This window comes from Chaetodon auriga, chromosome 15, assembly GCF_051107435.1.
Source record: "Chaetodon auriga isolate fChaAug3 chromosome 15, fChaAug3.hap1, whole genome shotgun sequence".
NCBI classification, from domain to species: Eukaryota; Metazoa; Chordata; class Actinopteri; order Chaetodontiformes; family Chaetodontidae; genus Chaetodon; species Chaetodon auriga.
The window spans coordinates 5,214,882-5,235,856 of NC_135088.1; the positions used below are offsets into that span (position 1 = coordinate 5,214,882).

Consider the following 20,975-nt stretch of genomic DNA (forward strand, 5'->3'; position numbering starts at 1 on the left):
TGTGAGTTTGTACATTTTCCCACTAAAAACTTGTTTAATGTGTTGGTGGTTTGATATGATCATGTCAGGACATCATAGAGTCACATTCATCTCAAACACAGGCTCCAGTTGGTCGGTGTGTTTTGGAGGACAGAACATCTGCAGAGCGTCTCTGGTGACATTCAAGTATCAGTGTTGGTTGAGACGAGGTTCAGGCTGACGCTTCTGTCCACCTCAACCACAGCGGCTGTAACTGTGGGCCTCCGCGATGCTGCTGCGCCTCCAGTGTGACGGATGTGGCGAGAGGCTGAAAGAGGAAGCTGCTGAAGTGTGACAGTGAAGAAGAATGACGGCAGCCTTGGTGGACCCCTGAAGGTAAATCGCTCTCATTAGAAATCTTCTGTTTGTCACTTAAAGCTTCTGATGGAGGTGAAAGATGTTCCTCTCATAGACGAACAGAGACGAGAGCAGAGGGACATTACAGAGGACACAGAGGGCATTTGATGATTTGATGGACACAATCAGACAAATGGTTTTTCACTGTGTCCACGCATCAAAGTGTTTGATTCGGACCAACATTAAACCTAAAATAAGAAGTGTCAGAAGTAACTAAGTACATTTACTCGAGTGCTGCACAGTACTTGTACTTTGACGTATTATTTATTCATTTAAAGCATCAGTGATACTAAAAGAGGCCGTTCTGATGCTTCATGAGTTCTCTGTGATGCCTCAGGTACATTCTGCTGGAGTACTTTTTTTTTGGCTTGTTCAAGAAAAGTTAACAGCTCAACATAGAAGGACTGTACAAGATAAACAAGTACAGAATTAGACATGGTAACAAAAACAAAAACAAGACTAAACAAACAAACAAACAAGCATTTACATTTTGCAGTTGCATAAAAACAAAAAGAAAAAGGTAGCACATTATTCTGTGCTGAGGCAACTGAAATCAGGATATAAAGTTGTAGAAGTTCACTACATCTGAGGAGTCTTTAAGAAAAGAGCGGAATTAAAGCCTAGTTCTAATATAGTCCATGAAAGGCTTTCCAAAGTTATCCGAGGAGCCGCGTACTGTGAACCTCGACTTTTCGAGTTTAAGGAACTGTATAATTTCCCTCAGCCGCTGAGTCCAGCTTGGTGAAAAAAATTGAGGTGTGTAAATTAGGACAAAGCCAGAATGAATGTGCCAGAGAGCCTGGTGAGAGCCCACATCTGTCACACAATGGGTCCACATCCGCAAACATTCTCAAGAGTCGAACTTTGGAAAAGTGAAGGCGATGCAATATCTTAAATTGGATAAGGCCATGTCGGGCACAGATTGAGGCTGTGTGCATACTCTGGAGTACTTTTAACCCAGAATACAGGATTTTTACTTGTGATGGAGTACTTTCATAGTGTAATATTACTGCTTCCTGATGCCAGTTCATCTTCAACCACTGTCAAAAATACAGAAACAACCAAAAACGTTTACACGTAATTCAAGAAATGGAAATGTATTCAATTAATTTTTACTCAACACCAAATCTTAAATTACAGCAGAAAAATAAGATTCTGCTGCAAAGAGAGGAAACAAGATTAAAGGGGGAGAAATTACAACGTAAGAGCTTTTTAAATGACCCAGAAATGATTCCAGTGCACAGACAGGAAGCCTTGAAAGTATAATTACTTCTAGTATTACAATATATGAAATGGCTGAGACACAGACAGTAAGAGACAGTTTAAGTAAAATCACACTGGAAGAAGTTTTTGAATAAAAAAAGATGATTTTCATTATTTCTCACAAACTCATTTAATCTTTTAAATCATTCATCTAGAGTTAGAATAATAATAATAATAATAATAATAATAATAATAATAATAATAATAATAATAATAATAAGAATTAAAGAACCAAAATTCAAAGATAAAGATTCTGAACACAAACGTCAGTATCTAAACGTGTTCGTGGCTCATTGTTTCACATGAGGCACATGTCAGATGTGACGTGTGTTTTTGTCTGTTTGTCAGTTTTAATCGTGTTTTAAATGCACTCAGTTTATGAGGGCGACCTCTTTGAAATGAAGCAGTCTGACCGACTGTCCTCTGACGGCTCCGTCCTTCATGACGCCTGTCAGGCTGTTGAGCTGTCTTATATTTCTGATATTCAGTGACGTTAGAAAACACATTCAAGAGTAGAGCAGAGTGATTGAAGCCCCTCACAGTCTTTACTTCCTTCCTCTCTAACCTCTGTACCGACACGTCTCGGTACTGATATTTGACTGAGTGAAAACCTGCAGATCAGCAGCTGTGAGGGCCGACAACTAACAGTAACATGAATAAGACCAACTGCAGACACATCACAGAGGAAGATGATGAAATGAGACAGGCGACAGAAAACTGAAACCACACAGGGCAGGAAAAACAGCATCACCAAGAGAGAGTCAGCGAGCAAGGCTGAACCAGAACAAGCATCAAAACCAGAACGAGCATCAAAACCAGAATGAGCATCAAAACCAGAACGAGCATCAAAACCAGAACAAGACGGCACCAAGAGGCTTGTTTCTATGAAAACATCTTTTAGATTTTCTCATGGCTGACACACAGGTGAAAGAACAGAATTTATTTCAACACTCTGTCACACAAAGGATGAATTCAGGTGAACACATGAACAGTTCATGACTTCATCTGCACCAACTATCATTTCCTCTGTGACAATGTGATGAACTCGTGAAACAGTTATTTAAAGAAGAACAAAGACAAACTGTTCAGATTGTAAAGCTCTAAAATATCTTCATCTGAGCCTCGATGGCTTATTTATTAGAAATTAGTCAATATGTGATCGATAAGGCTCAGTGAAGGTCTGTCTATGATAAGATGGTTCACTTCTGAAGCGCTAGCATACTTAGCAGCTAGCTGTCTGAACTGACCCTTCATTTTGTTCTAACGGCTGAACATAATTTCATTCCATAAAGACAGTTAGCATAGCTGCTAACGGGAGCAGAGTTCACACAGTTAATCAATTGATCAGTTTAACAGAGTCTGGTTTTAACCATCATCAACATCAAAGATGAAGCCAACGCTGAAGTGCCTCAAACTGCAGTTCCTCTAATGGCCACTTGAGGCTGGTTCCAAAGTATAGTCAGTCCCCGTAGACCCCCATATTAAAATGTCCATGTTGACAGTTTTGGTCTCTGTAGCTGACCTCTGATCTGATCTGTCCATGTAGCTGAATTTTTATAGATTTTATATATATTTATATATACCTGAGGGGGACATCACAGAGATGGCGTACATGGTCATACTGTGTGCGGTTTGACCGTCCTCAAAGGTCAGAGGTCAATGCTGTGAGTGAGTGAATTGATTCCATGACATCCAGTGTCTTCTTCCTGACCGTCTCACAGGACTGACCTGTCCTTATGTGAGGAAATTCAGCCTGTTCACAAACAACCTTTGCAGGCCCCTCCGCAGGCCACTCTGCAGGCCACTCTGCAGGCCACTCTGCAGGCCGCTCTGCAGGCCCCTCCACAGGCCCCTCTGCAGGCCACTCTGCAGACCCCTCTGCAGACCCCTCTGCAGGCCGCTCTGCAGGTTGCTCTGCAGGCCCCTCTGCAGGCCGCTCCGGCCTCTGCGGCTCATCTTAAATGTCAGTGTGTGTGGGAGTAAATGTACAAACACTGAATGTGTTTCAGTTCAGCTTTGGCCGACCACATCCTGTGGCTCACTCTGACTTGTGAACAGGAAGCAGAAGCTACTTCAGCCATGACGGAGTGAATAACTGCTGATTTGTGACCGTGAACCCTGTGGTAATCAGACCTCCTCAGCGCCTTCAGAAGCTCTCATTGGCTGGTTTTTCGTTTGCACGGTTCGCATGCGAGCAACTGTGAGTCCCATCCCGGCTGCTCATTTCTCTCTTCTGTCATCTTTCAGGTATGATGGGAAGCTCCGGTCTGCTGGCTGCAGTCCTGGCGGTGGTGTCCGTGGTGTCTCTCAGCCTGCTGTCTCTGCTCTGTCTGCGATGTAAAAGGAAATCCAGTAAGTGTGTTCGTCACAGGCCGGACCACGGCGGCTGACTGAGACCAGCTTCAGCAGCCTGCTGTTAGTTTAGCATAACTGTTGCCAGTTTCCAGGGTTCCAGTTCAGTTTGTGCCAACATGTGAAGGAGTGACAGTTTATTTGTGCTGTTTTTGGCTCACGGTGTCACAGCCGGATGTTTGATGATCAGTTCTTAGTGATGATCAGTTCTTAATGATCAGTTCTTAATGGTGATCAGTTCGAGCTGCTTCAGGTTTCCGTGGATCCACTCGTGCCGCTCAGAGTTCAGAGTTGTGTTCAGGAGGCAGAGAAACGTTTTCAGGACAAAGTTTGTCGAGGTGTCGTCACAGAACACGATGGGATTTACATCCTGTCACGTGACCTCGAACGCTTTGCTCATCACATCTTGTCCAATGGTTTCAAGTCTCAAACCGAGCAGACTGATGGAGGATGTCCATGGACCCACCCATGAAACACACCTGCAGGGTGTTCACTGCTGTGAGCTGGACAGAGGACAGACTGCAGGTCATCACAGGTCTGTTCAGTCTGGATCAAAAGGACAGAAGAAGAAAGAAGGTCCTCGTTATCGCAGCAGTGAAGGCGAACAAAATATAAAGCAGCACCGTCAGTACCATCGGCACCGTCAGCCTGTCTGTGGTCTCACTGGACTCTGGTCTGACTGTCTGTACCTGGACCAGGTGTGTCCAGTGACTGTGCTACCTTCAGGTGCAGACTCTAAAGGCAGGAAGGCAGAGAAACGAGCAGAGGGAGGACAGAGACGTCCTCAGAGGAGGGCTACGCTCAGTCTGACCTCCAGTGTCCCTCCGGCAGTGAAGGATCAGGACCAAAACCAGATCCCCGACCTGCTGACACAGAACCACGTTCGACACCAAACAGTTTTGTTCGGTTTCACTTCATGTTGATGAAGCAGGGCTGTCGTCATGGAGACAGTCGGAGAAGACCTTCGTCGTGATGGACTCTGTTGTGAAGTGACGGTGCAGCTGTGTCCTTCACGCCTCCACACATCAGTCAGAACTGATCGGTGATCAGTTATGACAGACCTCCATCACTTTCAGAGCAGATTTGAAGTGAATCTGCAGACGAACGTGTTTGATGGAGGGAAACAGCTGGTGGCACAGATTGTCCTCTCAGGTGTCCATGACTAACGGGTGACCTCATTAAGAGAGACCCAGTCACACCTGAAAAGAACCACAAACTCACCTGTTCTGCTCTCTGGTTCGCAGCGAAGCTCAAACCTTTGAGTGACGCTTCGTTCTGCTTTGTGTCTCTGCAGAGATCATTCATGAGGAGCATCAGATCTACAACCCACAGACTTTGTGAGTATGAAGAGACAGACAGATGGACAGACAGACAGAGAGACAGACAGACAGGGGGACAGACGGACAGACAGACCGACAGACAGGGGGACAGACAGGGGGACAGACAGACAGACAGACAGACAGACAGGGGGACAGACAGACAGACGGACAGACCGAACACTCTTTCATTGACTTCCTGATCGTGTTGACATTAACATGCTGTTTCCACAGTCAGCGAGCAGGAAGTGTGTTTGCTGTGACCCAATCAAAAACAGGTAAACAAACTGTTTCACATCATTAATGATTCATGGATTAATTAGCATATTAAACTCACTCTGACATGATTGTTTGTGTTTTTTTCAGTCACCAGAACCAATCAGATAACTTCGGCCTCAGTGTATGTATACCAGCACTTCATCCACATGCAGATGGAGGAATTAGACGTTTGAAAAACATAAAACAGGCGGTCACATGACGAGATAGTAGCCTTGGTGACTTGGGCACTGGGCGAGTTTCACTGGAAAATCTCATGTAGCAGCTGCTAGTGTTAGCATTAGCGTTAGCAGACCTGTCTGCAGTGGAAGCAAACAGAACATGAGCCCGCTGGTGACAGTGCCTCAGCCACAAACACTCCTCCTCATGTTTCTGTTTGTGAACAAATGAGCTTCAGAAGTGTTTGTTTTTTTAATAAGAATTTCTGTTTGTTTTTCAGTGAAACTCTTGAGGATTTCCCAACAGGTGAGCTCGCTGTGTGTTTCTGTCAAACAGACTTCAAGTTCAGTCCAGCTGTTCAATCAGTCAGCTGATTCTTCTCTTTGTGTTGCAGCTGATGAACAGTCAGACTATCAGAACATCTCAGAGGGTGAGTCTACAGATGGTCTACAGATGGTCTACAGTCTACAGACAGTCTACAGATGGTCTATTGACAGTCTGCAGTCTACAGTCTACACACAGTCTACAGACAGTCTACAGATGGTCTACTAACAGTCTGCAGTCTACAGTCTACACACAGTCTACAGACTACAGACAGGCTACACACAGTCTACAGACAGTCCACAGTCTACAGTCTACAGACTGCTCCTCATTAACTATAAAGACTTCATGGTCACACGACTGACTGTAAACCGTTTCTTGTTCGCAGCTCAAACAGGAAGCCCTGAACACACCTACGTGTAAGTATCTGAGCTCTTCTCACTAGGTTTAGCTTCTGTTTCACAGACAGACTGAAAAATGTCGATGTAGTTTGAATGTTTGATATTTTCTCTGAAGAATCACAGAATTGAGCCGTTTGTCACAGACAGGTCAGACTTCATCAAACAGGAAGCAGCAGCACAATCAGAGAGTTTCCACTTCCTGCTGCTTCAGATCATCGTCTCAATCAATAAAACAACATCAATCAGCTGATCAATTTGCATATTAAACTACACAGGATAGTTTTCTGAAATGAGTCTTCCTGCTAAATGAGTACTTTTTAGTGCTTTACGTGTACTTTGATGCTGATACTTCTACTTGCAACCGAGTATTTTTACAGTTGAATATTCTGACTGTGACTACAGTAAGTGTCTTTTAAATGAACATGTCCACACACACGCAGGACAAAAGATGCTCAGAGTGAAAATGTTTGTGGGTTGTTTTCAGAGCTCCGCTCCCGATCTCAGTGTACGAGAATGAAGACATGAAAACAAGAAGGACAGGTGAGCGCGTTCATGTTCCTCTGAGCTTTAGTCTGAAGTAAAGAAACTGAGAGACTTCATTGATCGTCATGTTCTCACAGATGCTTTTCAGGCCCCAGACGTCTACGCGAACATCTCATCGCCGCCGGTGAACGACGGTAAGCTCCCCCTCTCAGCATCACTGGGTCGCATGTTCGGCTGCAGGAAGGTCAAAGTTCATTTCACTCATTTGTCCAAACAGACGAGGACGACTACGAGAACTCTCAGTTCCTGGACCAAGTGATGAAGGAGGAGGAGGAAGGTGAGTTTTCATCACCAACCTGAGCTGAAGAGAAGCTTCAGACTGAATGAAGCCGAGCACAGCTGCAACACTCACATGACCAATCAGTGGAAATCAGATCAATCACCAGCTGTCATCTGATAATTGATCAATGACATCTTCAAAGCCTCTGTGGTTTCAGCCTCTCAGCTGCTCTTTGACGAGAATTTTAGTTGATATTAGATTGTCGAGGGCTGGACTGGAAAAACATGGACGTCACTTTGGCCTCTGTGAACCTGTGATGAGTGTTTTCAGTCACTTCTGACATTTTATTGATCACATGATTCATTGATTATTATTATTAGATAATCTGCAGACTAACAGATACTGAAAATAAATAGTTTCAGCTCTAAACCCTCAAGGAAAACGAGTTGAAAATGAGGTTCTCAGATCTTAACCCTCCATCCTCTGCTGTCACAGACGAGCCGGATTACGTGAATGAAAACGGGGTCTGCACCTGACGAGGGGCCCGCTGGCAGCAGGAGGCCCTCCAGCTCTGGACATCCTGCGTGTGAGTGACTGTAGCCTGTGAATGAAATACTGAGAGGAGCTCGACTGTGATGGAGAGCGAAGCTGCCATCTAGAGGTGGAACAGTGAATCCAGAAGAGATGAACACATGAGAGACGAGCTGTGTGAAAGCAAACATCCAACAATTCAGAGACGGTCCAGTGCCGAGAAGATCAGTGGACAGACGAACTGTCCATCATCAACATCTGAGTCCAACAGAGGAAACAAATATACTGAGGTTCTACTTTCAACATTTCTAATGAAGCTTTAAATGAGTGAAAGGTGTCCTTCGTGGCGATGAAGCGCACATCATCATCATCAGCTGATTCTGCAGCTTCACTTGTCATCACGGCGACTTTAGCTCCTCGTGTTTCTGTCATTGTTAAACTTCTCTGTTCTTCATCGCCTCATTTTTACAATAAAAGTCTCAGTTGACGTCCTGCTGACAGACTCAGAGCAGCTGAGGAGCAGATGTTCTCCTCAGGAGGTGGAGGAGACCAAAACCAGAGCTTGAAGAGAGAAGCCTGGACTGACCTTCATCACAAACTTGCTGCTGGTCTTCGTTTGTGTTCTGTCTTTCTGTACTTTCACTGTTTGTTTTGTACGATGATCGTTTGTTTATGTCAGATCTTAATCAGCAGCTTCATTCACTTCAAGCTGTTTCCAGGTCAGTTTGTTGAGTCATGTTACTCAGCTGGTGATGATGAGGAGAAACTGTAATATCAGAAATAAATAATCTCATGAAGACGGCCTAGTTGTGTTCAAGAGTCCTCATAAATCATGACAGTGAGGTCTGAAACTGAAGCAGCTAAATGGAATTCAGCCACAATTCATTTCATTGTTTTCATTCCAGTTAGACCCCCCGTGGTTTCTGTGGTTACTGGTAATCAGTGCTGGGAAACAGGTACGTGACTTCTTCTCTTTCCAGAGTTCACGGAAACACCTGAAGTCTGATTTATTTCTGGTCTCCTCTGAAGTGCTGCACCTCTGAGGTTGAACAAACAGCAGGACGGAAACTGTAGCCATCTCATCAGACGTTAACCAAATGAGTCAGAAAGCGCTGAGACCCTGTGATGCTGCTTCAGCGTGCTGGTTTACTCACTGTAAAACTGCTCCTGAACGCACCGTTTTCAGCTGCTGGGATTTGACAAACTTCACTGACTTTAACTCACAAATCTGACAGTAAACATCCTCCAGATGTGCTGACCTGAAGAGATTCAATGGTAAACGAGGTAACATCTCACAGAGCTCAGAGGAGTCGTCACGATTACCATCCTCATCATCATCCTCACCTTTAGCTGAAGCGCTGTGTGTGTTTCATCTTATTATTTACCTTTGACTTCATCATGTCTTTTCTACTTAGTAACACCTACCCACCAGGATAACAACTGCAGGGTAAACCCTCGTCTCTGATTGGCTGTTCCTGCTCTGCGCTTATGTCATGTGATCAGTAGGAGGACTCAAAGACCAGACGGAAGCGTTTTCACAGAGACCATTTTATTCTCCTGAACTGATCAGCTGAGACGTCTCAGAGCAGAGGAGACAGACGACGGCGAGAGCTGACAGCTGACAGGAAGCACAGCATCTACATACACACAGCGCGTTTCCATGGAGACACAGACACACAGACAGACACACACACAGACACCAGTGGGCTGACGGCGAGTTTAGGCGTTGCTCAGTGCGTCCACACCTGGCAGGACTTTACCTGAGGACACAAACAGACACACAGTCAGCATCATCGTCATCAGTCTTTCTTCTTCGTGGGTTTGACTCGGCTGCTGTCTGTGGTGCTCACCCTCCAGCAGCTCCAGGCTGGCGCCGCCTCCCGTGCTCACGTGGCTGACCTTGTCCTCTGTGTTCCACTTGGCGCAGCACGTGGCAGTGTCACCCCCACCTGGACACAAACATGTTCAAAGGGTGTCAGGGTTAGTCCAGACCTGAGCGAGGCAGGACGGACAGGTGGGGTTTGATGTACGTGACTACAGCTGAGTGACGTCTAAGGCCGCACAGCTTTAGACCCACAATCCTCCTCTGAGGCAGGAGGTAGAAAAGCTGCAGCTTCGTCATTATTTGGAAAAACACACGTTTATATTCTGACAGGAAATCACATTGAAAGCATGTAACTGACTGAGCACAGGAGGGCTCTTATTGTGAAGAATAATCAGAATTTCCTGCAGCTCCTGACATGATGGAGAAACTTCTTCAAAGTGGGAAGAGCGGTGCTGCCCCCCAGTGGACAATGAACGTATGAGTCATTCAAGCTGAGCTCTGAGTCACTGAAACGCATCGATCATCACTGTTAGCATGGCCGTTAGCATCACCGTTAGTGTGTCAAGTGTTCTGGAGCAACACGCAGACTGAGGAGCGCAGACAGACTGAACAACACAAACAAACAAACAACAGGGAGCTCTGCCTTCATCTTTCTTACCGATGATTGTGATGCAGCCTGATTTGGTCACCTCCACCACTTTGTCCATCAGGTTCTTTGTCCCTTTGGCAAAGTTGTCCCATTCAAAGACGCCGACCGGGCCGTTCCACACGATCTGCTTGGCTCTGAGGACAGCATCCGCATAGGCCTTCGAGCTCTCTGGTCCACAGTCCAAACCCTGCGGGGAACATGATGACAAACATCATGGCTTCAGAAGCCCAATGATTGACACTTCACCTGTCGTCGGTCTTCTCGTCTCCTCACCATCCAGCCGGCGGGGATGCCATCGGCGACGGTTGCAGTGCCGGTGGCGGCTTTCTCATCAAACTTGTCGGCAGTGACGAAGTCGACGGGCAGCGTGATCTTGACGCCGTTCTTCTCTGCTTTGGCCATCAGGTCCTTGACGATGCCGGCACCCTCCTCGTCATACAGGGAGGTTCCGATCTGAGCAGAAGAAGAAAGAATAAGGACACGCAGCAGGTCAAAGAGGTCAGAGGTCACAGCAGGTTTGGTCTGATTGTGTGAGATCAGCTCAGATCCTCCACTCCCACCATATCTCCTTCAGTTTGAGACGTGCTGGTGTGAAGAAACCTGAGTGTTTGTGAACTCTTTGTTCTGTTGGTGTCACGTGACCTTGGACAAAAAGTCTCTGTTTAAACGTTCAGTTCAGCCAAAGTCCACAGGACACGTTTCTATGGCGACGTCACGTCGTGCAGACAGTTTTATCTGTCCATGTCCTCAGACATCAGTTTCTGAGGTTTCTGCCTTCAATAGAGGAGACTGGAATTTAGTCTGTGGTCCTAGAGGGACAGAAGACATTTAAACAGTCTGCAGAGACAGACGCAGACTCTCCATCAATGTCTTAAATCACGGCTGTCCTTATTCTGTCCTGCTTCAGTTTGGGGTTAGAAGCAGGAAGTAGAATGTTGCCATGGAGTCTGTCTGTCTTCATTAACAGTGTGCTGAATTAGCTGTTAGCAGCTAAGCTAACACTAACCAGTGGATGTACAGACGATCCTCACTGCATCACTGAAGGAAAGTGACAAACATGAGGATTCTCAGGGAGGTTTGTGTGTGATGGACATGAGAGACGCTGATGTTCCCAGGAGTGTAAAAATATGTGCATCGTGTGTGTGTGTGTGTGTGTGTGTGTGTGTGTGTGTGTGTGTGTGTGGACAGCGTTTCAACTCAGAAGAGTCTGATTCTTGATGCTAACTGCAGTCATCAGGCTCACGGCTCATTAAATATCTTGAATCTAATTTTTCCTGCTGTGAACTTGTCTTATTAACTTTTATCATGTGGGACAATAAACCTGAAGTCTTCTGGCTGGACGTCACTGAAGGTGTCCTCTAGTCCTTTCACTGAACTGACCCTTTAAACAAAAGCATATCTTGTTGTCGGAGTTCAGACGTTGGTCATGAACAGGGGGCAGTTTCACAACTCTGTTTGACTTGTGTGATCATGTGATCCACCGTCACTGACGAAAGCCACTTTAACAATAAAGATCATTCAAAAGTCCGGACGGTGTTTGTCCCACAGATGCTGCTGCTGGTTTTAAAAGCTCTGTTCGTGACACCGTGCCTCATCTTCCTCACCTCCATGTTGTTGAGGACCTTGAGGAAGGTGAACGCCATGCCGCCGCCGATGATCATCTCATTGACCTTATCCAGCATGTTGTTGATCAGCTGGATCTTATCTTTCACCTTCGCTCTGAAACAGACAGAGAGGCCGGAGCCATGAGGACAGATAAGAGACACACACACACACACACACACACTTCCTGGACGGTAGCATCTTATTGGCTCCGGCAGGGACACGCCTCACTCGGCCGGCCCCTCTGTGTGGACTGTTACTAATCAATGACGTTGGTTATTGATCACAGGTTCGAGCCTCAGCGTGAATACGAGCGATCAGCAGCTCTGATGATCGTGTGTGTGACGTTCAGGCAAAATCACGCCGTCCGTCCACCTCGCTGCAGCTGGACGAACCCGGCTGATCACACACTCTGATGGCTGGTGCCCTCTGAGAGCAGGAGGAAGGTGATTGGCTGCTCGGCTCCACGCTGAGCTGAGCGACAGTTAAACGACGCATTCGGCCTAGAGGGTTTTTTAAGGATGGAGGTCCTGTGGGTAAACTGAGCCCTGACGTGTGACTGGCAGGTTTGCAGTGTGACAGTGAGCACAGACTGCATGCCGTCCGTTAGCCGTAACGTGGCTACACGTGGCTAACACTGTGTAGCTCCTGAAGAAGCACGGGGACACTGGTTACATAATGAGCTTACAGTCTCTATTCCTGGACGTCCAGCTGGCTGCTCTAAGAAGAAGCTGCTGGACCGCAGGAGACACGACTTCCTGTCCCTCTACAACAAAACTGCTCTTGTTTCAGTGCTTTGGTCTGTTTGGTCTTGCCTCAGATTTTAGGTCAGGGGTTAAAGTTCATGTTTGAGTGACTCAAACTGGACTTCCTGGACTGTAGACCAGCACCTGAAGCAGGTCCTGGCCTTGTTTACTGCAGCTCAGTTTACAGTGAGGATGAATGATGAAGAGCTCTCACCCTCCCAGGATGGCCAGGAAAGGCCTCTGAGGTTTCTCCAGCGCCATGGCGAAGTAGTCAAGCTCCTTCTTCATCAGGAAACCAGCCGCCTTCTGAGGAAGATTCACTCCCACCATGGAGCTGGGAGGAAGAGGAGGCGGAGGAGGAAGAGGAGGGTCAGGGACAGGTCAACACGATGAAGGCAAATCTGGTCCTGACATCCTGCATGAATCACTCACCTGTGGGCTCTGTGAGCTGTGCCGAAGGCATCGTTCACGTAAACGTCTCCCAGTTTGGACAGAGACGCCCTGAAGGAGTCGATCTCCTCCTGGGAGGCCTTGGTCTGAGGGACAAGACAGATGTTAAGAGAAGAAGAAGAGGACGGAGACACAGACAGACAGCAGAGCAGAAAATCAGTGTTTCTGTTTCCCTTCAAAGATGTTCAGACATGAACTGATGGACTCAAACACACAAATGCTTTCATGTGTTCTTCTCATTTACATCTTTAAAACGTCCAGAGCTTCAGCAGCCGTCCTGCGAGGACACTGATCACCAGACGAATCCATCACCCGATCACACTGATTGATCTGCTGTGTTGAAACTGATCAAAACTAATCACAGCGCTGGAAACAAGAAAAAAGTTCACAGCAAAAATCTGCAGCAAACGTCTGATGGCCGTAACCAAATACTACTAATACTACTAATATTACTACTACTACTACTAATACTATTAATAGTAATACTAATACAAATACTACTACTACAGCTAATACTACTCCTGCTGCTGCTACTCCGTTTATAACTGGGGTCCTTCAGCAGGACGCATTCAGTCCATCGTGGATCAGGTTCCTGCTGCACTTTAACCGCTGAAGGTCGCGGCTGTGCGACCGCGGGGCAGAAAAAGGTTAAGACGTCTCTTAATGACTCTCTAAATGTCAGCAGTGTTGTGGGGGTCTCTGCTGCCTCCTGCACCCCCCCTCCCAGTCCACATGACAGGTCCCTCTGTGTGTGAACAAACTGCCTTATGGTCTCTTTGGTGTTTTAAAGTACCATCATGTGGCCTGAGACACACTTTGAATCAACCAACCAATGAGACGCTCTCATTGGTGTCTGAGAAAAGACTGTATAATGAGCTAAAAATAGAAGGTCCCATCTGACAGAGCAGCAGTACAGTAGAAACCAGCCCACAGGCCACATACCAGCCGGGTCTCTCAGGACAGGAAAAGCACTGTGTCCAGGCGGGACAACCCGCTGACCTTCACCATAAATGTCAGCAGGTCAAAGCTGCCGATCCGCTGCAGGCGGCCAGGACTGCCGCTCACACCACACCCTGACCCTGGATCAGTGCTGACATCACACCACCTGCATCTCAGTTCCAATGAAACACAAGTTTTCTGCCTCGTTAACGCCTCCATACGTGGTGACGCCATGTCTGAGCTGCAGTGGACCAGTGACAGTCAGAGCTTCAGACGTCACCTCAGAAACCAATCGGTCAGTTCGAGGGGTGGAGCCAGGTGGAGGTACATATCTCTGTTTTAAAAGCTAAGCTTCACTGTTTTCAGACGTGTTCAGGAGAAGAGAAGAGAAGAACAGAAATGTTGTCTGAGGTCTTAAAACGCTTTCTGGCAGCAGAATCGTATATTTTATTTCTACTCCTCTGATAGGCCAGAATCACTGAGGTCAGCTGAGTCTCTGCAGACCGTGACGTCATCAGGCAGTGACTCAGCGTTCCTCTGCAGCTGCAGTGACTCAGCATTTTCCTCCAGGTGGGCAGAGGGAGGACAGTCTGCTGCATCTGTCTGACTGTGAACGGCTGTCTGTCTGTCCATTACGTCATGTATGAAATAAAAGTCTGGGCTGAAATGTGACGTCTGCGTGGAGACAGCAGCAGAGCTCTTCGTGGCCCCTTTTGGGCCCTCAGAGGAGACGGCAGGACGCTCACCTTGTTTCCGGAGGCATCCTTGCCTTTTCCCTCCTCGGCCACGTGGAAGCGGAGGTTCTCCAGCAGGATGACCGATCCGGCGGCAGGGTCGGCGCAGGCAGCTTCCACCTCTGGACCCACGCAGTCCTTCAGGAAGGTGACGTCCCTGCAGAGTCGCAGAGGACCACTGAGGACTCGATGGACATCATTTTACAGTTGTGACTGAATAAACTTCTCTTTGGTTTCCTAAAAAACCTTTTCTATGATGCAAAGCTTTCCTCGTGGTTGACTGAACGCAGTGAGTGAAGCTCCACTCAGACCTCTGACACGTTTCTTCTCAACAAAAGTAAGCGACCACACTGAATCCTCACCTGAGTACCTGACCAGCTCGCTGTCACTGCTAACAGTGGACGATGCTGCGCGTACATGAAGACTCTCCTGCAGCCATATTGTAGCTGCTAAACTGAACATTTCCTGCTGCTGCTTCACATTAAAGCGCTCCAGCTTGTGACCCACTGGCGGCTTTTATTGTGAAGAGGGAAACCAGTTAGTAAATCCATCAACTCACTTTCCCAGCAGGGTCTTGAGCTCGGCGGCGACAGGCTCCAGCGAATATTTCTCAGGCATGGGGTTTCCGTCGGGACGGCCCAGGTGGCTCATCAGCACCACTGATTTGGCCCCGTTGTCCAGGCAGTGTTTGATACTGGGAACAGCCGCCTTGACCCTGAAAATCCATGAACACATGGTTCAGCACATCCAACCGAACAGTTTATCGATTGCAGAATGTGTTTCTTTCTGTTTGTTAAAGGATGAAGCTGAAGTTTATTCCACTGAACTTTAAGGACAGACGACACTTTACCTCTGGTTGTTTGTGATCTGCTTGTCCTTCATTGGAACATTGAAGTCAACCCTGAAAGAGACAGAAATTATTAATGAGATGTTTTAACAAGTGACAGAAGGTTTCTGTGACTCCCAACATTTCCTTTTCTTCCACCCACATGTTCAACGTCAAACATGTCATCTCACATCATCATCATAATGAAGCCTTTAGCAGCGCTTCAGGTCAGGTCGCTCACCTGGACCTCCACATGTGATGAGTCAGGAAAAAAACATCCAGTAATAAAAAAAAATGTAAATGAACTAAATAAACCCCCTTAAGAAAAATATCCACCCATGTGATGTAATCCAAAGACAGAGAAGAAACCTTTCACTGGCAGAACTGGGTCAAGAAAGGAGCCTTTACACTGGAGATCTGCAGAGAAATGAACTTTGAACACGTGGAAATCCAGAAACATCTTTCTTAATGTTCAAGAGCGTTTTAACACCGAGTCTGTGTTCATTTCTGAGCCAAAGCTTCACTGTTTGAGTCCACGCTGGATTCAATATTCATCCTTTCACACACTGAACAATCGTTCAGACGCAGCTGGAGGCTTTCAGCTGAAATGTGTCTGTGCGAGGTGCCTCCCTCTCAGCCATGCTGCATCCCTGCAGCTCCATGCAGTTACATAATCACCTCCACCCTCCCTGTGTGAGGACACACACACACACACACACACACACACACACACACACACACACACACACACACACACACACACACACACCGCCTGCCAGCAGTCCACTGTCTTAACATGAAACTCATCCGTCAGCGATTCAGCGGCTCAACAGCTCCTGTATACAAAGAACCATTCAACCAGTTTTTTGGCTCGACTCGTCTGCTCCTGAACGTGGATCCAACCTCATTAAACCCTCTTGGCGAAGCCAGAGGATGGCATCCGTTCACAGATTAGCTAACGGCAACTTCAACAACGGAGAACAATGAAGGAAACCTGTCAGTGGTGTCTGATCGGCTTAACCAGTCAGTCATTGGTAACTCACAGTGTCCAAAATAATACAGAAATAACAGATTTTTTTTATTCTAAGTACACAGACGCAGGATTTAAGACATCATCTCCCTCTTGACTGAAAAACTTTTCTTTGTTCCACTTGTTGAGATTAAGTCAGCCAATCACTGACGTGCTGAAGAAAGCGTCCATTTAATGATGCTACAGTGAGCTACGTGATAAGAAGAGAGAGAGTCTCTGCTGGATCCTGGCCTCTGCTGGATATGGCTGCTCAATATAGTTCTGTCAGGCTCTGCGGGTCTCTGCAGAACTTCCTGCCTTCCTTTTATTTAAATCTGGACCAACAGCTCAAACAATGGCATCTTTCTGCCGATGGAAGTTGATCAAACACTCCGGAGGCCCCGACAGGCTGCGGCTGTGACGTCAGGTGACTTACGGTTTAATTGTTCGTCTCTGTGTGGAGAAAAAACTCAGCAGAGTGAACTTGACCTTTTAACACTGCCTCGGGGGGCTGCTGCCGTGAACCTTGTCCTACGCTGCCTGCCGTTGCATCACCGAGCTGAGCAAACCAGAACGACCCTTTGACATTTCCACAGAGGTGTCAGGTTCAAGTCTGCTCCCATCGTCAAGAAGAAGAAGAAACCTTCAGCGACTGAATGAGAAAACGACCTGATTACAGTAAATCAACAGCGCTGCATGTCAGCCTTGAAGAGATTTTTACTATATAAAATATGACTTTAGTTTTTTCCGTCCAGGAACGAGAGTGATTAAAGCCTCTGAGGACTCCACTGCCTTCGAGCAAGGCACTCAATCAGCTCACAGTCTGAAGGAGTGGTGCTGAAAAAGCTGATCAGAACTACACGATCGATTCTTGTTTTGATGAAAAACCTGCTGTTTTTAAATGTAATAGAAGTTACAACATGTCAAGTTTCCTGTTTCCTCTTCCTGATATTTGACGACAGTTTGGAATGAATCGAAGGTTTTACGGTCAAATGAATGCAAATAAAATCTCTGAACGTCCTTTGATCATAGATTCACATGTTTTCGGCGTTTTGTCACAACATGGATGTTCGCCGTGATGGTCGCCGTGATGCTGCTGGACTTCAGCGGACTTCATCTCGGATGCGGTCGGTTGGATCCATGCAGCATCTCCTCGCGGGCACGTAACATGGGCGGTAAACGTGACAGCGAACGGGTTCACTTCCTGTCCTCTGTCCAATGGTCTGAACGGACTCACGCTCCGTTAACCATCACCTGCGTCTTCACATGAACACCGTGCCGACATGAATACAGCTAGCTAACATTACACAGTGTTAATGTGAGCTAGCTAACGTCAAATCATTAGTCCCGTGCATTAGTCGGTAAACGCTCACCTCATGATAACCCGCTTCCCCTTCACGTCCACCTTGTCCAGGGTGAGTTTGTTAGACAGAGACATGTTGCCTGTTTCGCTGGTTGTTCGCTGCGCCTTCTTGGCCGGGTCTCCTCCGCTTCCTTCGGCTGGTTAGCTACCGAATGACGGCTGTGACCTTAGCTCAGCGCGGAGGGACACCGGCCGGGCGGGACTGGGTACGCCCACTGCTGTTGATTGGCTACAGCGCGAAAAAAGCGTCGCATTCCATTGCATATGTTTACTGTCTGTTCTCTGACGTCACATCTCACTCCTGATGACTTCAGCTCAACTTCGTCGATATGAAAACAGATTTCTTGTTTCGTCACCAATTAAATGATCTGTTATTATCATTAAATATTTTAGTAGTAGTACTTCTGATACTTCTACCACCACTGAACCTCGACCAAATAAAACATTTCGTGCTGCTTATGCGCTTAGTGCATCACAAATAATGTAGTAACACTGAGAGGGATCAATCTGCAACTTCAGTACTTTTACAGAAGCGTACACTAACAAAAGGGTATTAAAAAGCAGTGATATCAATCACTCAGTCAGGGATGATAAACATAAAACCAAATGAGCTCTTCATATCCATATTGATAAATACACTTTTATTTTCTGTAATTCTATCAAATCCTATTATGACTTTGAACAATGATTTGTCAACTTGGGACTTGAGGGAGAGTAGATGAACAGCTGCGACTGTGCAGAGGAATCACAGGGTCAAAGAAGCTGTTTTAAGTAGAATCACACTTCATTTATTTGGACAAAGTAATATGTTTGACTAAACACAGACAGTCACTGTCTGAACAGGCAGAGATTCAGTATTCATCTGTACAACCAGAAGGTTTATTAGGTGGGATGCAAGTGTGTCATGGTGGCTCTTCACTCCTCAGCCTCTCTCCACTCTTTGGGCGTGACCCTCCCAACAGGTGACATATTCCAAGTGATGCCGGTCTGAGTCAGCACCTGCACAAAGACCACAAAGATCATTATAGAATTAACAGAAAAAAAAGTCTTGCTACTGCAAAGAAGTTCAACTCAAAATCCAACGTTGTGCTGAAGTTACACCAAAAACTGCAGAATCTACTCCTAAGATTCAAGCACCTCTCTGTGGTGTTTGATAAAGCATCATATCGAGCTCAGCTGTCGTCCTCAGTGATTTCAGCTTTCTCTCATCACTGTTACCATGTGCACTCTCTTGGTGGCTGTAAATATTATAAAGAGTATAAAACATTCCCTGAGACACGCCCTGTTTGATTTGTCTCTATATAATAAAACTGTCCTGATCTATTTGTCAAGTAGGTTTTTGATCAGAGTACATTGTTGATATTTGTCCAATGAGAAGTTTCAACCTTTGCAGCTTTCAACCCATTTTATTGAATTATTTCACACTTTCTGTATTGTGACGAGAATCCCAGAAACTCAAACTTCTTCCTCCCACACCACTAAAACCCTGGAGGTATGTGGCATTTACTTCTCCTGACTTTAAAACATAGCATTTTTAACCAGCAGCTGTGATGCTCTTTGCCCCACTTTGTGCATTTATACTTAAAACTGAACGTGGCATGGCCCAACAGGACCGCACTACTTACGTATCCCCACACAGCCACGCAGAAGAGCGCTCCGCCCGCCAACACACTGGTGCCGTACTTGGTGTGGAAGTCCTGTGGGGCGGTGGATCCATGCCTCACCTGCCTCACAGCCTGACCTGGATGACACACACAGGCTTCACGGTAATGGCTGGAGTTCATGAAATGCATTATTAAAATCTTTTATTCTGAATTACTTTACCATTTATGCCATTTTACAATTCTCTTCATAGAGACTAAATAACAATAAAAATAAAATTAAACATAAGTGACTACAAAAACAGAGGTTCAGTTAACAGAACAGTGACAGACACTGATGTGGTCATAAAGCTGAATATTTAAAGATGTCAGTATCTGTCTCGGCCAGCGTTGGTGAACTCAGTCACACAGAGGTGATGCAGTGATTCTTCATGTGGACACAGGACGACCTGTAAGAGCCTTTTCACACTGACTCCACTGTAACTGCAACAAACATGTTTCAGGCTGGATTCAGTTAGAATCTATCAAACCAGCTGGATGAATGGGTTGAGATCAGCTGCTCTCAGTTCAGGTGTATTGCATTGTTTTTCACCAAAAAGGTCACATTTCCCATCAGGTCAGTGAAAGCCATGGCTGTTATTGGTCATATTAGTCCTTTTTTAATTGTGAATGATTAAGTGTTAAGTGTTGAGGAAATGACTGAGTCCACATCCTTTGAAAGTTCATTTCTTCAAACGTTAAATCCGGATGAAAAGTCTGTCCTCGTTTGTCCTTCCTTTATCAGACTGTCTAACTTCATGGGCATCATCTGGACAGTTTATCGTTTTATTATTTTCAGTTATTAACGCATATTTAGACATAAAGCAAATGAAAATATTATTTAATACAATTATTTCAGGTAGCTCATTTTTATCATCATGTCTGTGCCGAACAATGACACATCGATGAAAAACTACGAATGCTTATTTGGGAAAGTAGTTTTACTCTAAACTAAAAAACAAACTGGTCTGCCTTATGGAAGATAATGAAGGACACTAAATGAGACAAACCGTCTTTTTAGACATATCACGACCCCAGCGAGAGTTGCTAACGTTAGCTGGCTAGCTGTTGACGTTAGCACCCGTGACCGCGGTCACAGAGCAAAGGCAGACTGGTCAAACTTTATTCATTAAACTTCATGACACTAGCGCCTGACTGAAAACACACAGACAACACAATTTCTACTAATGAACTGTTTCCTTACCGCTGATGTTGACTGCAGCTTTAGCAAACCGGTACATGTTAGCTAGCCTGGTGCTTTCAGTTACCCTTGAAGAACGGAAGTGGAATATGGCCGCAGCACGTAGACACAGCGGAAGTTACGATAGCCAATGTGAGCATGCGCAGACCTAAACAAAGCGTTGAAATATAGGAATAGACGTTTCTAGACTTTTGTAAAGTGAAACATATGCACGAAGCAGTTACCGGTTATTTT

General features: G+C 46.0%; 3 protein-coding genes across 5 annotated transcripts; 1 reads left to right on the forward strand and 2 right to left on the reverse strand.

Moving 5' to 3' along the window:
* Nucleotides 1-3,694: 3,694 nt before the first annotated feature.
* Nucleotides 3,695-8,559, forward strand: LOC143333026 (uncharacterized). 3 transcript variants are annotated; one of them, XM_076750945.1, is made up of 12 exons: nt 3,695-3,761; nt 3,886-3,990; nt 5,285-5,327; nt 5,541-5,584; nt 5,673-5,706; nt 6,022-6,047; nt 6,136-6,171; nt 6,451-6,481; nt 6,948-7,003; nt 7,084-7,140; nt 7,224-7,283; nt 7,722-8,559. In XM_076750945.1, exons 2-12 carry the CDS (start codon nt 3,888-3,890, stop codon nt 7,760-7,762), a joined length of 531 nt encoding a protein of 176 aa, XP_076607060.1. In that variant the 5' UTR covers nt 3,695-3,761; nt 3,886-3,887; the 3' UTR covers nt 7,763-8,559. The 3 variants fall into 3 exon arrangements, with proteins under 3 accessions (XP_076607060.1, XP_076607062.1, XP_076607061.1); XM_076750947.1 differs by having other exon boundaries at nt 7,095-7,140; nt 7,722-7,869; XM_076750946.1 differs by lacking the exon at nt 3,695-3,761 and having other exon boundaries at nt 3,842-3,990; nt 7,722-7,886.
* Nucleotides 8,560-9,289: 730 nt separating this feature from the next.
* Nucleotides 9,290-18,092, reverse strand: pgk1 (phosphoglycerate kinase 1). The gene is made up of 11 exons (XM_076750696.1): nt 17,911-18,092; nt 15,553-15,603; nt 15,262-15,417; nt 14,715-14,859; nt 13,012-13,115; nt 12,794-12,913; nt 11,836-11,950; nt 10,505-10,684; nt 10,241-10,418; nt 9,608-9,706; nt 9,290-9,517 (listed from the first exon to the last, which is right to left on the reverse strand). The coding sequence occupies exons 1-11, from the start codon at nt 17,973-17,975 to the stop codon at nt 9,477-9,479; spliced, it is 1,254 nt and encodes a 417-aa protein (XP_076606811.1). The 5' UTR covers nt 17,976-18,092; the 3' UTR covers nt 9,290-9,476.
* A 571-nt stretch (nt 18,093-18,663) lies between these two features.
* On the reverse strand, nt 18,664-20,887 carry cox7b (cytochrome c oxidase subunit 7B). Its single transcript, XM_076750657.1, has 3 exons — nt 20,745-20,887; nt 19,526-19,641; nt 18,664-18,899 (listed from the first exon to the last, which is right to left on the reverse strand). Exons 1-3 carry the CDS (start codon nt 20,779-20,781, stop codon nt 18,816-18,818), a joined length of 237 nt encoding a protein of 78 aa, XP_076606772.1. The 5' UTR covers nt 20,782-20,887; the 3' UTR covers nt 18,664-18,815.
* Between the last annotated feature and the right edge of the window lie 88 nt (nt 20,888-20,975).

Coding starts and splice junctions, on each gene's coding strand:
- cox7b (XM_076750657.1), bottom strand. CDS start 20,781: ATGTACCGGTTTGCTAAAGCTGCAGTCAACATCAGCG. Junction 19,642..20,744: donor AGCTGCAGTCAACATCAGCG/GTAAGGAAACAG, acceptor TGTGTCATCCAG/GTCAGGCTGTGAGGCAGGTG. Junction 18,900..19,525: donor GCGTGGCTGTGTGGGGATAC/GTAAGTAGTGCG, acceptor GTCTTTGTGCAG/GTGCTGACTCAGACCGGCAT.
- pgk1 (XM_076750696.1), bottom strand. CDS start 17,975: ATGTCTCTGTCTAACAAACTCACCCTGGACAAGGTGGACGTGAAGGGG. Junction 11,951..12,793: donor TTCCTGGCCATCCTGGGAGG/GTGAGAGCTCTT, acceptor TGTCTGTTTCAG/AGCGAAGGTGAAAGATAAGA. Junction 10,685..11,835: donor AGGTCCTCAACAACATGGAG/GTGAGGAAGATG, acceptor TCTTCTGCTCAG/ATCGGAACCTCCCTGTATGA.
- LOC143333026 (XM_076750945.1), top strand. CDS start 3,888: ATGATGGGAAGCTCCGGTCTGCTGGCTGCAGTCCTGGCGGTGGTGTCC. Junction 3,991..5,284: donor GCGATGTAAAAGGAAATCCA/GTAAGTGTGTTC, acceptor GTGTCTCTGCAG/AGATCATTCATGAGGAGCAT. Junction 5,707..6,021: donor CAGATAACTTCGGCCTCAGT/GTATGTATACCA, acceptor TTTGTTTTTCAG/TGAAACTCTTGAGGATTTCC.